General features: G+C 47.3%; 1 protein-coding gene across 1 annotated transcript; it reads right to left on the bottom strand.

The window, feature by feature from the left end:
* Nucleotides 1–3,901: 3,901 nt before the first annotated feature.
* LOC134372775 (cyclic AMP-dependent transcription factor ATF-3-like) lies at nt 3,902–6,868 on the bottom strand. Its single transcript, XM_063090148.1, has 3 exons — nt 6,773–6,868; nt 5,767–5,874; nt 3,902–4,172 (listed from the first exon to the last, which is right to left on the bottom strand). Exons 1-3 carry the CDS (start codon nt 6,866–6,868, stop codon nt 3,984–3,986), a joined length of 393 nt encoding a protein of 130 aa, XP_062946218.1. The 3' UTR covers nt 3,902–3,983.
* Between the last annotated feature and the right edge of the window lie 8,134 nt (nt 6,869–15,002).

Here is a 15,002-nt window from a genome sequence, read left to right as displayed (position 1 = left end):
GCTTTTACAAACACCCTGTGTGTGGGAGCCCAGCCATCCCCTTAAGGTCTCCAGTTTTTGCTCCCTGCCCCCTGCCCAGTGAAATGCTGGGTGTGGGTTGGGGATGGAGGGGGAGGAGGGCAGGACTGGAGGTGTAGGCTTAAATTCCAGGAGCTGATCAAACACCTTCCTGTACTGACCTCGGCACCACACATAGGTGGTTGAGAAGTCATTTGCACCTATGGGGAGCATGTGCCACTGTGCCTCCCACCTTGTCACCATTCCCATGGAGCTAGCCACAGAACAAGGTACTTGAAAGTTCTGAGAAGGACCCCCCACTCCCAACTCTCTTTTCTCCCAGTTGGATATTATGCCTGAAATCCCCTTAGAGATTCACCCCTTGAGGATAAAGGCTAGATCTCTGTTAAAATATGCACCACCAGTGATGGATGGATGACCACACATGGCTGAAGCTGGAAGATGTTATGCTAAATGAAAGCCAGACACAAAAGATCATGTATCACGATTCCATTTATATGAAATATCTGGAATAGGCAAATCCATAGAGACAGAAAGCAGATTAGTGTTTCCTGGGGCTGGAGGGAGGAGTGAATGAGAAGTGACTGCTTAATGGGTACAGGATTTCCTTTTGGGGTCATGAAAAAGTCCTACATAGTGGTGATTACACAGCCTTGTGAATGTACTTAATGTCACTGAATGGGTACACTTTCAAATGGTTACAATGGTAAATTATGTTATATATATATTTTTTACCTCAGACACATATACACACACACACAGAAAGAAGTATATATACACTGTTGTTCGAAACCACTGTGTTTAAAAACATAGGCTTCAGCTTTAGAAAGATCAACTGTGTGACAGGACAAGTTACTGAACTCTCCACTTCATCTGTACAATGAGGATAACAGCTGTCGTAAGGATAAAATGGGCTCATGCATGTAAAAGTGTTTAGCATGTTGCCCTACTCAATAAGTGTTAGTTATTATTAGCATCAGTCCTCAATGGTCCTTCGAACTTGTGTGAATTCCTTCCTGAGAGCAATTTCTGAGGAGACCTGGAAAAGCTTCTGGGGTCGAGCCACTGTGAGAAAAGACAGATGCTCAACACCCAGCCGTGGCCTCCTTTCAGGCAGACCCTGACTGAAGATGCCGCTCTCTCTGCAGAGAAACAGTACTGGATCCCAACCAGAGGGCATGGGCCTGGGGAGAGAGATGAAAGCTGGGTGTGGCTTTGGGTGTCAAGGGTTTATTCAAAACCCATTGGAGGAAATTAGGATAAAGATGGAAAATGGTCAGCATTTCAGCTTTTGACAGGAAGAGAAACGGTTCAATTCCAGAATACCTTGTCCTGGGCCAGAAAGCTTTAAAGCTCTTTACTCTGAAACCAGTATTCGACCAGATCTCAGGGAAAGGCCAGGGGACAGGAGGAAGGCAGGAGAGGGGAGGAGTAGCTCTCCATGCCCTGCCATTGTGATGTCACCGTCCCCAGCAGGAGGCAGCTCCATGCAAAGACATTGTCAAACCAGGTGTTTGATTCTGGTAGGGGCCCTATGTAAATTTATTCTCTCAGACCCCCCAACGTTCCCTCTGCTTGGAATGTGAAACAAGATAAACTAAATGACTTGAGAGTACATATGTATTCATACTTTTCTTTATTAAAGTATCAAAACATAAACTTGGCTACAGAAAACAAAACTATTTTTTAAGCGTTTGTTGAAAAAACTTAGTTATACTAGCCATGCACAGTGCGTTCCTCAGATCGATTTCTCTTGCCACAGGCACCCCCTTTCGTTCCTCTCTAATCCATTGTTGTCCATGGCACTGTCTTGAGTTTCCCAAAGGCTGGTGAGTGGTACCTCTAACCATAACCACAGGGTAAATGCTAAGTATGTTTCTCCCTCCACCAACAAAAGGAGTAGATTATCTCCTACTGTGGTGAATGGTACTAACTCCTGATGACTCTTTACAGATTAGGAACAACTCCTGATGTGCAATTAAAGCAGCAAAATTAAAACACCTGTGTCACAAGTGCTAGTTCAAGGAAGCAGGCACACTATCGTGTGGCTGAATCTAACATTTAATGAAGCCAGTGCTTCTCTGAACAAAGGCGTTGGTAGCAGAGATGCCAAATTTTTATTTCTAGCCTGTGAGTGTTATATACATATGTGCACAGGCAAAGAGAAGGGAGCCTAGTTCTTTTCCAGGCCTAAGGAATCACCTGCGCTGGAGAGTCCAGAAGATTCAGTGGAATACCTTTCTTTGAATTATCACACCCATCCTGTCAAAAATTATTCTCTTTCTCCCCATCCCCCTTCCCATTACTTTCCAATATTTGAAATACATATTTGCCACTATGAGGTACACATCTGGATCTTATAACAGATGTAATTCGCGTGAACAATTCTTTGGAAGGAGTTCTGTGGCAGAACGTAAGGTGTCCAAGGCTCAGGTTGAACAACAGGTGTAAGTTTCAGGCATTTGCACATTTAGAGAAGATGATAGTTGAGGTATTTAGCAATTCGGATTTTATATCAAAAATTTATCTTAGTGCTTGTGTTGTGTTACAGGGTTTGTCAGTGAGAAACCGAGCATCAGGGGCCAAAGACTAAGGCATAAGATTGAAAGTCAACCATCCCATCCGGTGATGCCCCAAAGAACACAGGGGAATATTTCAAGCTAAACGCCTCCTGTAATGGAGAGCAGAGGGGTGGAGAATGACTGGATCTCAACAACCAACAGATTTGAAAGAACAGAAACCAGCACAACACTCAGATAAATTTTCCAATATTTATTATATTGACAGGAACACTCAGATAAATAAGTGATATTTTCTCTTACAGAAAATTGTAATGATACTATTGATAGGATTTAACACTCTGACAATAGGATTTAACATTCTGAAACATCAGAATTTAACAGACAGTAGCCAGAGTCCTTGTGGCCAGTGTGAGTGACTTCTCACAGCAACAAATGCTCTGAGCCAGATTTGTTAAAACAGCTACATGACAAAAATAATGCCATTGACATCCAATAATGCTAAAGCCCAGGCATCACCTGGCTTCAAACTTGTCTCCACTGACTGTGGTTTTCGACCACAAGGAAAGGAAAATGGAGTATTCTTTGGCTCTTCCGGCCTAGAAATGACTCCTGACCTAAGTCACTAAGTGTGGAGTTCTAGCCCTTTGGAAGTTGGATTTACTTTCTGCTTTCTTCCTGTGACATTGCAACTGAGTTTGCAACAGAGGACATGCTGTCCTGCCCATGGGTTTTGCATTAACACCAGCAGGATTATGTTCTCCAGGGGCTGACATGTTTTTCTGGCCACCTGAACATTCTGTGAGACACTGCACATGGTGACAATCCCCCAAACTCTCAGAAACCAGATCTGAGGAAAATCTTGTAAATGTCACACCAGTGCTGTGCAAAACAGACATCAAAAGAGCACAGTACCTAGTTTTGAAACAAAAGCCTTGCACACAGTAATTCCCACACACAACAGTATATTTGCTAGAAAGCACAACTCTGGCCACTGCACAACTTGGCTAAATGCTGTCCTCACTCCACAACTCCTACAAGAGACAGTGGCAGACACAGTGGACATAGATGACCCAACCCATCCATCCAAGGTATACACACTTCTGCATGAATTCTAATGGTGGGCATCCTGGTTTTTGCAGAATCCAGATGAAAGCTGGGCAGGACCCTAACCAGGAGCCATCTGGAACATCTGAGAATGGCCAGGATGTTAAGGCCTGAATCCTGGAGTTGAGGCAAAAGATACGCTTGCCATAGGCCAAAGTCCACCCTGGGCAGAGTGGAAAGGCCCAGCTGAGTCACCATGGGCCCTCTCGCCTCAATGGTTCTCTCCTGCTGGGATTCTAGAGGTGCACAGGGAGTCAGCTCTCCAGTGGCTTCAGGGTTTTGGGTATAAAAGGAGGATTCAATAAGGACTCCCCAGTTGCCCTCAAACCAGGCTTACCTCTACAATGTCCCTTCTTTTATCTGGATAAAGAGGTTTCTCTCATCTTCTAGACTCTGCCTGTTCTGAGCCCAGACGATACACGTGGGCCGGTGAAGGTTCAGCATGTGTATCAAAAGCTGCTTCTCATTCTTGAGCTCCTCAATTTGGGCCTTCAGTTCGGCACTTACACTCTGCAGCTTCTCTGACTCCTGGGGACAAGCAACAGAGGCATTCAGAATGGAGCCAAGGGCCAATGGGGAGGGGGTGGTCTGGGGGCGCTGCCTGGATGGCAGGGGAGCACTTGGGACACCTTGGGGCTCATCAAGTTGGGAGAGATCTGCACAGGGAATGTGTGGGCTCCCTGTTAAGAGTGCCCCACAAGGATGGGACAGCAGCACTAGGTTTAGGAGAAAGCAGACCCTGGAGAAGCCTTTGAACTTGGAGGCTTCTTCAGAGAAGCCCTAGAGATGCCTTGGAGGTAGGCTGTGACTCTGCTAGTACTGATGCTGCAGTAGAACCGTCCAGAGATCTTTGCATGAGCCCAAGAGCCTCTGTGCCAGTCCTCTCTGGTCCTGAAAGGGCCTTGGGGGCTGAGAAGTCCAGACTCATAGTGCTTAGTCTTTTGTGAGTCACTGATCTCACTGAGAAGTTCATGTCCCCAGAAAAAATGTACATGATGCTGAGGATTGGTCGAGTTGTGTCCCCCAAGGTTCATGTATTAGAAACTTAATTTCCACTGTAACTGTTGAGGGTGGGAAATCCTATTATGGTCATGGAAAGGTGAGGCCTTGAAGGGGTGATTAGATTGTAGGACCCTGCAGAAGTGAATGGATTAGTAATGGTGGTCAGGGCATGGTTCTGAAGGCTTTAGAAGCAGAGCACATGAGAATGTTAGTCTCTCTCTGTTCCTCCGTTCTCACCACGTGACACCCTGCATTGCTGTAGTCACCTCACCAGATGTGTTCCCTGGACTTTGGACTTCCCAGCCTCCAAAAGTGTAAGCAATACATTTCATTTTCTTTATAAATCACCCAGTTCTCTGTATTTTGTTATAAGCAACAGAAATGGACTGATACACATGGCCACACACAAAATCTCCTAATTTTCACTGACCCCCTGAAGCAATTGACAGAACCCTTGGGGATCTGTGGAACCCGGGTCAAGACTCCGCCCTGGTCTGTCTACACATGGGGGAATGGACACAGCTGTTAGAAAGGCTGCTGTCAACGTGGTCAGCCCCGCTTGCCCACAAATGCTGTTCCGCCTGGTGTTTCTCAAGCGGGGTCTCCTACAGGCAGCCAGCAGAACACACACTGGCCAGGGAAAGGGGCTGCAGTTAAGAATCAGGCAGGAATGTGAGGAAAGTGTAACCAAGGCTTGCAGATTAGGAAATAATTTGTTTGAAGAGATTAATTAAAGGCTTTTCACAATGAGCGGAATGAGAGCTGGTAGCTTCCTCTTCTTGGAAAAAAGGGCAAGTGAAGCCTCTTTAACTGGGCTGGTGTGTCCTGCAGCCTGGAAGCTGCTAGATATGTATGAACTGGCTGAGGCTGCTGGGAGCCTGAGCACCAAACGATCCTGTGGTTTTTAACCTACACACCTGTTTTTCATACATCCAGAGTCTTGTCCATTGTGCTAACAGCTTTCCTACCTCCTCATCCTGCAACTGGCATTTCTGCTACCAACTAGAGGCTCTTCTTGGGAAAACATGACCAGGCAGGGGGCTTTTTAACTCCCCTTCTGCTAGTGAGGCTGATGGGGACAGGCACGAGCAGGACGCAGGGGCAGGTCAAAGGCACTCACTTTCTGCAGGCACTCCGTCTTCTCCTCATTCTTGTTCCAGCACTTGGTGGTTACAATTTTATTCCTTTCCCTTCTCCTCCTTTTCCTTTCATCTTCCTTTGGGTCTACCTATAAAATCCAAAAGGTGCATGTATTAGTCCGTTTTGTGTTGCTATAACAGAAATACCTGAGACTGGGTAATTTATAAGGAAAAGGTTTATTTGGCTTACGATTCTGGGACAGCTGCATCTGGCACAGGCCTCAGGCTGCTTCTACTCATGGCAGAAAGCAGCAGGCAGCCGGCAGGTACAAGCAGATCACATGGCGAGAGGAAGCAAGAGAGAAAGAGAGGAGGTGCCAGGGTCTTATAAACCAGCTCTCGTGGGAACTAATAGAGTGAGACCTCACTCATTACTCCCCCCACCTAGGGTGAGCATTAATCCATTCATGAAGATCCACCCCCATGACTCAATCAATTTCCAACACTGCCATATCAGGCATCAGATTTCCACATGAGTTTTGGTGGGGACAACACACCCAAACTCTGTCAGTGCATGTTTAATGGGAGCCAAGAAATACCACCCACCTCAAATACACTGCCTTTTACCGCCAGCAAAAACTGGCAAATTAGGGCAGCCCTAATGCTAAGGGACCCAGAAAAAACAAAGCCCTAGACTTTTGCATGAAGCCCCTACACACACACACACACACACACACACACACACACACACACTCACACACACACACACACTCTCTCTCTCTCTCTCTCTCTCTCGAGAATGAGCAATGAAAATAAAAAAAACTTAGTTAAAATAAAATTATATTGGCAATATTAGTAAATTAAAATTTAACCTACTTTAAAAATGCACTTAAATTTTGAAATAAGAGCCTGATATTTAAATTGATAACTATTGGTACTAACTATAATCATTTAGAGCAGGAAACAGATTCTGTTTGGCAAATATGTCCTTTTCCCCAGAACCAGGAATGACCTCAGGTTCATCACCTAGCCACCCTCTCCTCTTGCCTCTTCTTTGATTCCAGGTCCAATGGTAACCCCATTCATCTCTGTCTTCACCTGGAACATCATAGCACCACCTTCCTGAACTTGGGAGAAGCCCATGGAGATCCTGGAGGAGAGGGACCTGAGCCCATTCCCAACCAGAGACATTAATCAGCCCATGGCTTGGGTGCCACCTATAGGTGGTGAATTAAACCACCCATTGATTCAGTCAACAAGTAAATACTGATCTACCGGCTGTATCTCACCCTAAGCCAGCCCTGGGGATCCTTGTAGAACAAAATCATGTCCTGCTTCGAGATCTGGTCAGCCCCACCCTGTGCCCAGGGCCTGTTTTCCTCAGGCAACCCGGATATCCCCGCCGATCCTGCACTTTTGTCACCTCCTTCCTGCTGACCTCACCACTCCAATCCACACCCTCTACATCAGGTTTAAATGACTCCTCCTCCCCATTGTCTGCGTCATCATTAGTAAATAAACAGGTCCTTATGCAAAGCCCAATGAAGACCCTCTGTTCTTCAGCAAGAAAACAAGCACCCCGCTCCTGGTGTGGCAGTGAGGAGTGAGATCTCACACCTCTTATCTCAAGACCCCCCTCAGACATGCCCCCCATCTGCTCCTGGGCCAGGGCCCAAAGGCTTCTGCTCGAAACCAGGAGTGATGCTATGGATGGCCAGGTCCTTGCGTGATGGGCTGTGTTGGTGAGGAACCCACACCTTCAGAGTTATCCAAAAGCACAGAAGTGCGTAGTAGGGCTTCCTACCCTGGCTGGGCTGTGCCAGCCCTGGGAGCTTGAGGGCCTGGTGTTGTATCAGCTGCCTTGGCTTGGTTCTCACAACTGTCCAACTGCTCTGACTAGGAAGCTGAGAATGCTGAGGGGGCCAGCCAAGTTTCAGAAAAGGTTCTGGGGATTTCAGTTGCTTCATTTGCAAAAAAAAAAAAAAAAAAAAAAAAAAGCGGGATATATTAATAAAATCAATTCTGTCCACTTTATAAAATCAGCAGAAATGCAAGGGGCATAACCTACCCACAGAGTTCTAGATAAACATGAATATTTGTAGTTATCAGGCATTGCCTTAATTCCTTTCTTAAACAAAATAGGGAATTAATGGATCAGACTAACCCGGTGTTGTGGAAAACAGACTAGGCAAGAAGTGACCCAACACTCAGAGGGTTGGAGAGCCAGAAGTTTATTACACTAGCAGGCCCAGACTGAAAAACTCTGGACCCCAAGTCCAGGTCCCATAGGGCTTATGTAGACAAACTTTTTCAGGTTTTAGGTTTTGCTTTCTCAGCATTCACGTGGTCTAGGCAGATAAGCTCTGTTACAAAAGCCAAAAACACAAGTGGTGATTAATAGCCAGAGTAAACAAACATAGTTTCAAGAACAAGATAGTCCTTCAAGAACAAAGCAGGCTTGTGAGAAAATTATTTCAGCATTTTTCCCAACACTGGGATTCAGGAATTGTGATCTTGGTAACTTGAAACTCTCAGAGCTTCATTTAAACAGGAGTGATAAGGCTGGAGGTCAAAAGTGTGGTCTTTGGCATCATGATAAGGCTTTTAAACTTGGAAGATTTATTGGAACCTCATTCTTCTCATCTGCAAAATGAGGATCACAGTGTTGTGGAAACTGACTTGGCAAGAAAGTGTCTGACACTTGGAGGGTTGGAGAGTCAGGAATTTATTATGCCAGTGGGCCCAGACAAGCTGATGCTTAGAAATCTGGACCCTGAGCTTAGGTCTTACAAAGCTTTTATAAGCAAGGCATTTATAAGGCTAGCATAGCAGTAAGTTTCATTTAGGCAGACAAGCAAGCTCAGTTACAGAAGCCAAAAATGCTAGTGATTAGAGGCCAGACTAGCTTAACAAGCAAATATTGTTTCAAAGACAAAATACTACTTCAAGGACAAAACAGGCTTATGAGAAAATTATTTTGGCATTTTCTCAACATTTCCCCCCTTTGATGCTCTCTCTAAACATTTGAGTGAGCATCACCTTATTCAACATTGCTTTCGGGGTCTAAGAGAGGCTTGAGGGAGGCATAGTCTGTTAAGGCTAGCAGACTACTAGCTGTTTTTCTTTCAACCAAAGTTTCTATGGTGGCATGAATGCTATGCATTAACAAAGGGAGTAGGCAGGGTAAGATCAGGCAGATACCTAAAACGATTATGACTGCTCTTATCAATGTTTTGAACCCTCCAAACATATCAAACCAGTTACCAAAAATTCCCTTGAAATTTATTCCCGACCATTTTTGTACAGGAACGTGAGCTAATTTCATTAATCCAGGATACATTTTTTAAAAATTGAATCATAACTGATTATATATATTTTGGGAGTTCAATGTTGACATGTTGATCAAATCAATATTACTAGTATGTATATTGTTACAAATTGTACTTATTCTTTATGCCCTGTTTTAGTCCGTTTTCTGTTGCTATGACAGAATTACCTGAGACTTGAGTAATTTATAAAGGAAAGAGGTTTATTTGGCTTACGATTCTGGGACAGCTGAGTCTGGCATGGGCCTCAGGCTGCTTCTACTCATGGTGGAAAGTGGCAGGGAGCCAGCAGGTACAAGCAGATCACACGGTGACAGGAAGCAAGAGAGAGAGAAGGTGCCAGGGTCTTTTTAAGCAACAAGCTCTTGCAGGAATTAATAGAGCGAGAACTCACTCATTAATCCCCCCTCCCCCAGGGAGAACATTAATCCATTCATGAGGGATCCACCCCCATGACTCAATCAGTTTCCAACACTGCCATATTGGAGATCAAATTTCCACATGAGTTTTGGAGGGGACAACACATCCAAACTCCATCATGCCCCTTGTCCAATCTCTCCCTATCCTCCTCTTCCTCCCACTCCCACCACTGATAACTCTAGATTTCTTCTCTCCCTCTGAAAGAGTAATGGTTACTCTGTTGATCTGGTTACTGTTGATTTGTTGCCTAGATGATCTGTCCAATGCTGAAAGGTGTGTTCAGGTCCCCCAATATTATCACAGAGCAGCTACTTCTTCTGTCACTCTGGAATGGGCTTTGTGGAGAGAGATATCCTCTTCTTTTCTTAGGTCTCTGCTGGTGATGTCTAGCCACTTTTGCAACAGCTGTGGTTATGGTGGTGGCTGTGGTGGGCCACCCACATGGAGGTGATGTTTTTTTTTTTTTTTTCGTGACCGGCGCTCAGCCAGGGAGTGCACCGGTCATTCTTATATAGGATCCGAACCCGCGGCGGGAGCGTCGCCACGCTGCTAGCGCAGCACGCTACCGAGTGCGCCACGGGCTCAGCCCGGAGGTGATGTTTTTGGCATGTTCCTTGACACTGGTGGTGTGCCTGGTTGTGGTGGGGTGTCCAGTGCCCGGCTCTATGCCTCGGGCCCCAGGTGGCCCCTGAGGCACTGGCAGTGTGCCTGGTTGTGAGCAGGGGTGTCCGGTCCCCAGGTCCATGTCCCAGGCCCCCAGGCAGGGCCCCAAGGTGCTGGCAGTGTGTGTGTTTGTGGGCGGGTGGGGTCCAGTCCCCGGCTCCATACTTCAGGTCCCCTGGTGGGCCCTGAGGAGCTGACGGTGTGCCTGGAAGTGGGAGTGGGGTCTGGTCCCCAGCTCTAAGCCTTAGGTTCCAAGGCGGGTCCCAAGGCACTGGCAGTGTGAGTGGTTGTGGGCAGGGGTCCTATCCCTGGATCTATGCCTCATGTCCCCTGGCAGGCCCCAAGGTGCTGGTGGTGTGCCTGGGCCAGAACTAATTTTTTGTCCCTTACTTCTTTTTTTTCTTTTTTAAGATGATCGGTAAGGGGATCTTAACCCTTGACTTGGTGTTGTCAGCACCATGCTCACCCAGTGAGCTAACCAGCCATCCCTATATAGGGATCTGAACCCGGGGCCTTGGTGTTATCAGCACCACACTCTCCCAAGTGAGCCACTGGCTGGCCCTGTCCTTTACTTACTTCTAACACAGGGAACTTCCTGTGGGAACCAGTACTTGAGCTCTGTGGTTGAGCTAAATTGCTGCTTTGCTGCTGTTTCCCTAGGGAAGGCTTTTTGTGCATCTCAGTGTTTAATGGTTGACCTTATAGGTACTTCCAGCTCTCCAGAGACTCTGTGCACCTGGGTTGTGTAGATACTCTGATCTGGGCCTGAGTTTTTTCACCAAACTGCACCCCATGCAATTATGCATTCCTGACCAGTCTCCTCTGAGTGGTCCTACGCTGACTGGGGGGTGGATCAGCTGTCCTTGCTGTGTCCCATTGTTCTCCAGGTGGACCTGTCTACCCCACCGCCCATGCTCCAAACACTTCCCATGGGACAGGCCCTGTGCTGGTCCCTTGCGTTAACTCACCAGCCTCTGAATGGCTCCCCCTTTTCAGCTGTTCTGGTTCCTCACTCCTGCGTGGGTCCATGGGAACACTATTAGTGGTCTTGCTGTCCTGGGGGCCACCAAGGTCCTCTTTGCCCCTGCCGCCTCCAAGTAACTCCATCTGAAGGGCACAGCTGCAGCTTCTGCCGACTCCTGCTACATGTGCTCAGCAGCTCCAGCCTTAAAGCGGCCATGGCCCAAAATGCTCCAAGCAGATTTTTCTTTCTCTCATCATGGTTTCTCCTGCTTTCATGAACTCCGTAGGTCTCTTCTCCTCTTCCCCTGAGCTGCAGCGGCCCCTGCTTGGCTGTTTTTATGTTTTTATAGTTGTAAATTGGTTGATTTGTGGTACAGAGTGATGCTGGGGACCATCTATTCCACCATTTTGACTGGAACTCCCCCAGAATAAAATTTAGCAGTCTTGACAAGCAGAGCAAAGAAAGGGTTAATTTAAAAGGCACATTGCCACCTTGAGATGCCTAAGAAACACCCTGTTGACAGGAGATAAAGGAATTCTAGTAATAGCTTTTTTATTCTATTCCATTCTTTTGGGGCAACTGCTGTCAGTCCTATGGCAAATAGCAAGGCACATAATATAACAAAAACTAAAGGCAAGGAGTGACATATGCTTATCATCTTATAAAAGTTTATCAGTGTACTTGTTATGTCCCATGGCGGCAGAATCCTCAGGCTTCAGCTGTGTGTGGATTGCTTAGCTTCTGGTGTGACCAAAGCAGGGCAGTGACGGTTTGCGGAACACTGCTGGAGCTGGTCCTTGAGTGGGCCAGAGGGATCAGCCTTCAAGGACCATGAGGTGGCATCATCTCGGGAGGCTGCGTGTTTCACCCACATATGGTGGATCCAGGGAGTCAGACCCGCAACTTTAACTGCAGTAGGGGTGGTTAGTACAATTATGTGTGGCCCTATCCAGTTGGCTTTAAAGGAGCCTTTTTCCAGTCTTTTACCCATACCGTGCCACCAGGTTGGAACTGATGTGCCCAACTTCCTAAAGGAATGGGAGCACATTACAAAACTGTCTTATTTATCTACTTGAAGGTCCTGGCCAGTGACTGCAAGTACTGTGACATCTCTACCTCCACCAGCTGGTCCCCCTGCAGTCTAGCTATAAGTCGGGGTGGTCTTCCATACATAATCTCAAAAGGGGAATATCTGGACGGCCCCATCATACACTGGATCCGCAGCAAAGCTAAGGGAAGCATATCTATCCAGGGTAGCCCCATCTCCTGGAAGAGCTTAGCTAATGTGGTCTTTACGGTCCAGTTCATGCGCTCTACTTTCCCTGAACTCTGTGGCCTATATGCTGTATGCAGCTTCCATCTTATCCCCAGCATTTTGGCCAGTCCTTGAATGACCTCTGCGACAAATGCTGGCCCATTGTCTGACCTTACAGCCAGAGGAAGCCCGTTTCTTGGGACCACTTCCCTTAAAAGGGCCTTTGTGACCTCTCAGGCTTGTTCAGACTATGTGGGAAATACCTCAGTCCATTAAGTGAAGATACATATCATCACCAGCAAGTACTTATAGCCTCTGCAAGACTTTACTTCAGTAAAGTCCACCACCAGGTCTTTGAAGGGAGATGTCCTGACTGGCTGGACTCTGAGGGCCGGCCAGGGGTCCTTGCTTGGCATTGTTTTGGATGCAGGTCAGGCATCATGAGCTGACCTGGGCACAAAGAGAGGCCAGTTTTGGGATGAAGTAGTAGCTACTCAGCATAGTTTCTAGAGCTGTTTTTTCCCTAGTGTGTCAGTTCGTGATATTCCAGGACTAGTCAGTGGGCTAGCCATTGAAGAACCACCAGTCTGTGGTCTGGGAGCTCCAACCATCTGTCAGGGGAACAGCCACTTGGGTTGGCTCCCGTACTGCTTCAAGGAGCTGGAGAATTTCCTTCTTATTTTTGATTGTCTTTCCTCCTGCCGTCAACAGACCCCTAGTTTTCTCAACAGACCCCTAGTTTTCTCAGCAAATCTCTTTCCAGTAGGGGTACTGGACAGTCGGGCATATATTCATGAGTCACACTGTGACCCCCAAGGTGGCCAGTTCAAGCCTTGTAGAACAGCTGGTCTGCTTGTGTCCCTGTAGAACCAACAATGGTAGCCTTTCAACCTGAGAATGGAGCCACTGGGCAGATATCTACGGAATGTTCTGCCCTGGTGTCCACCATAAAAGTCATATAGGTTGGGCCCCTAGCACCTTGATCCCCTGGCATCCTGACCATAGGCTCCTGGGAGACCAGGAACAGAAAGCCCGGTCATTCCTAATCTGAGTCTATCCCCGCAAGGCCAATGAGGTTCTGGAACTCCTGGCTCAACAGTTCAGGGGACACACACACACACTCTTTTCCCCAGTGTGTGCCTTGTCTTGGGACATTGGTTGGGGTTTCTCCCCTCTTTTTGGGTACTCATTTTTCCAATGGCCAAACTCCTTGCAGAAAGCACACTGGTTGGACTGTAGGGTGCCCGTCCTTCTCAGTGGGGGTTCTTCTTCAGTGCAGAGCTCCAGTCTGGATTGAGTGCTGCTGCCAGGAGTGCCACCTTCTGTCTCAGGCTTTTATCTGCCTCCTTCTGGGCCTCCCAGTCTCGAATGATGAATATCTTGTTGGCCACCTCTAGGAGTTGCATGACATTCATCCCAGTGAAACCTTCCAGTTTTTAAGCTTGTGATGGATGTCGGCAAAGGCTGCATTGACCATCCATTGATTCTCAGCTGCTTTGGGGTCAGATGGTGTGTAGATTCAGAAGGCCTGACATAACCTTTCATAAAACTCTGCAGATAGCTCATCAGGTTTCTGGGTCACGATGGTTGTTTTGGACATATTGGTGGGTTTCCTGGCTCCTGCTCTCAGCCCTTGGAGAAGGTCCTCTCTATATCAGCAAAGTTGATACCTCCCCTCTTCTTCATTGAAGTCCCAGTTCAGCACCATGTCTGGTGCAGCATCTCTTGCCCAGGTCTCAGGAACCATGGTGGCTGTAGGAGCCTGCTATTGCAACCAATGCCTGGTGCCAGCCAGCATGCATCACCATTCCTCAGTGCTGAAGACGGTGAGGAGTAACTGATGACAGTCTTCCCAGGTGGGCTGATGGGTGAGGAAAATTGACTCCAAGAGACCGATGAGAGCCTGGGGCTTTTCTAAATATGACAGAGTATGGTGTTTCCAATTAAAGAGGTATGTAGTTGTGAAGGGTTGGTAGTAAAAAAGGGGGTGCCCTGGCTGTACACTGCCATCTGGACTGACTTGCTGTGGGCCCCGGTTCTCCTGCAGGGGCATCTGGAGGGCTGGAACCTGTTGAGCAGAGCGGAGTCATCTCCCCACTGGTTCAGGACTTCAGGATCTCTGGACTTTCTGGTGATGACATCAGTGGGGCTATGGAACTGACGCTGGGGGCTGCCTGGCAAAGGGTGCCTGGGGCCAAGCATCCCCAAAGGAGTAGGGTATGGTGGAGGCAAGAACTCTTCATCTGAGTCCACTTAATATATAGGTTCTTTTGTTTCTTGCTCTTTGTGCTCTGACTTCCAGACTGTATGTACAGCAAGGACCTTACTCTTTCCCTTATGAATACAGAACCAGACCCAGGGTGACAGAGTCATAGCTACAGTAAACCAGGTATCTATGTATAGAAACTGGTCCGGGTGCCCTGGTTCCCCTGTAAGGACGTCATAAACTGCTCGAAACTTTGACAGGTCTAGTGTCCCTTCCGGAGGCCACCCAATACCAAAGGAGGGCCATTCTAATTCACACAAGGTTCGGAGTTTCCCAGGAGTCATTTTGACTCTGTACTCCCTAGCCCAACCCTTTTGAAAGTTCTTTAACATACATTCAAGGACAGTAGGTTTTGTTTGTCCCGTGTCTAATTCTGGCCTCTC

Source organism: Cynocephalus volans, chromosome 3 (genome assembly GCF_027409185.1).
Source record: "Cynocephalus volans isolate mCynVol1 chromosome 3, mCynVol1.pri, whole genome shotgun sequence".
Taxonomy (NCBI): Eukaryota; Metazoa; Chordata; class Mammalia; order Dermoptera; family Cynocephalidae; genus Cynocephalus; species Cynocephalus volans.
The sequence above is the reverse complement of the archived record's forward strand: the minus strand, read 5'-3'. Positions and strand labels throughout refer to the sequence as shown.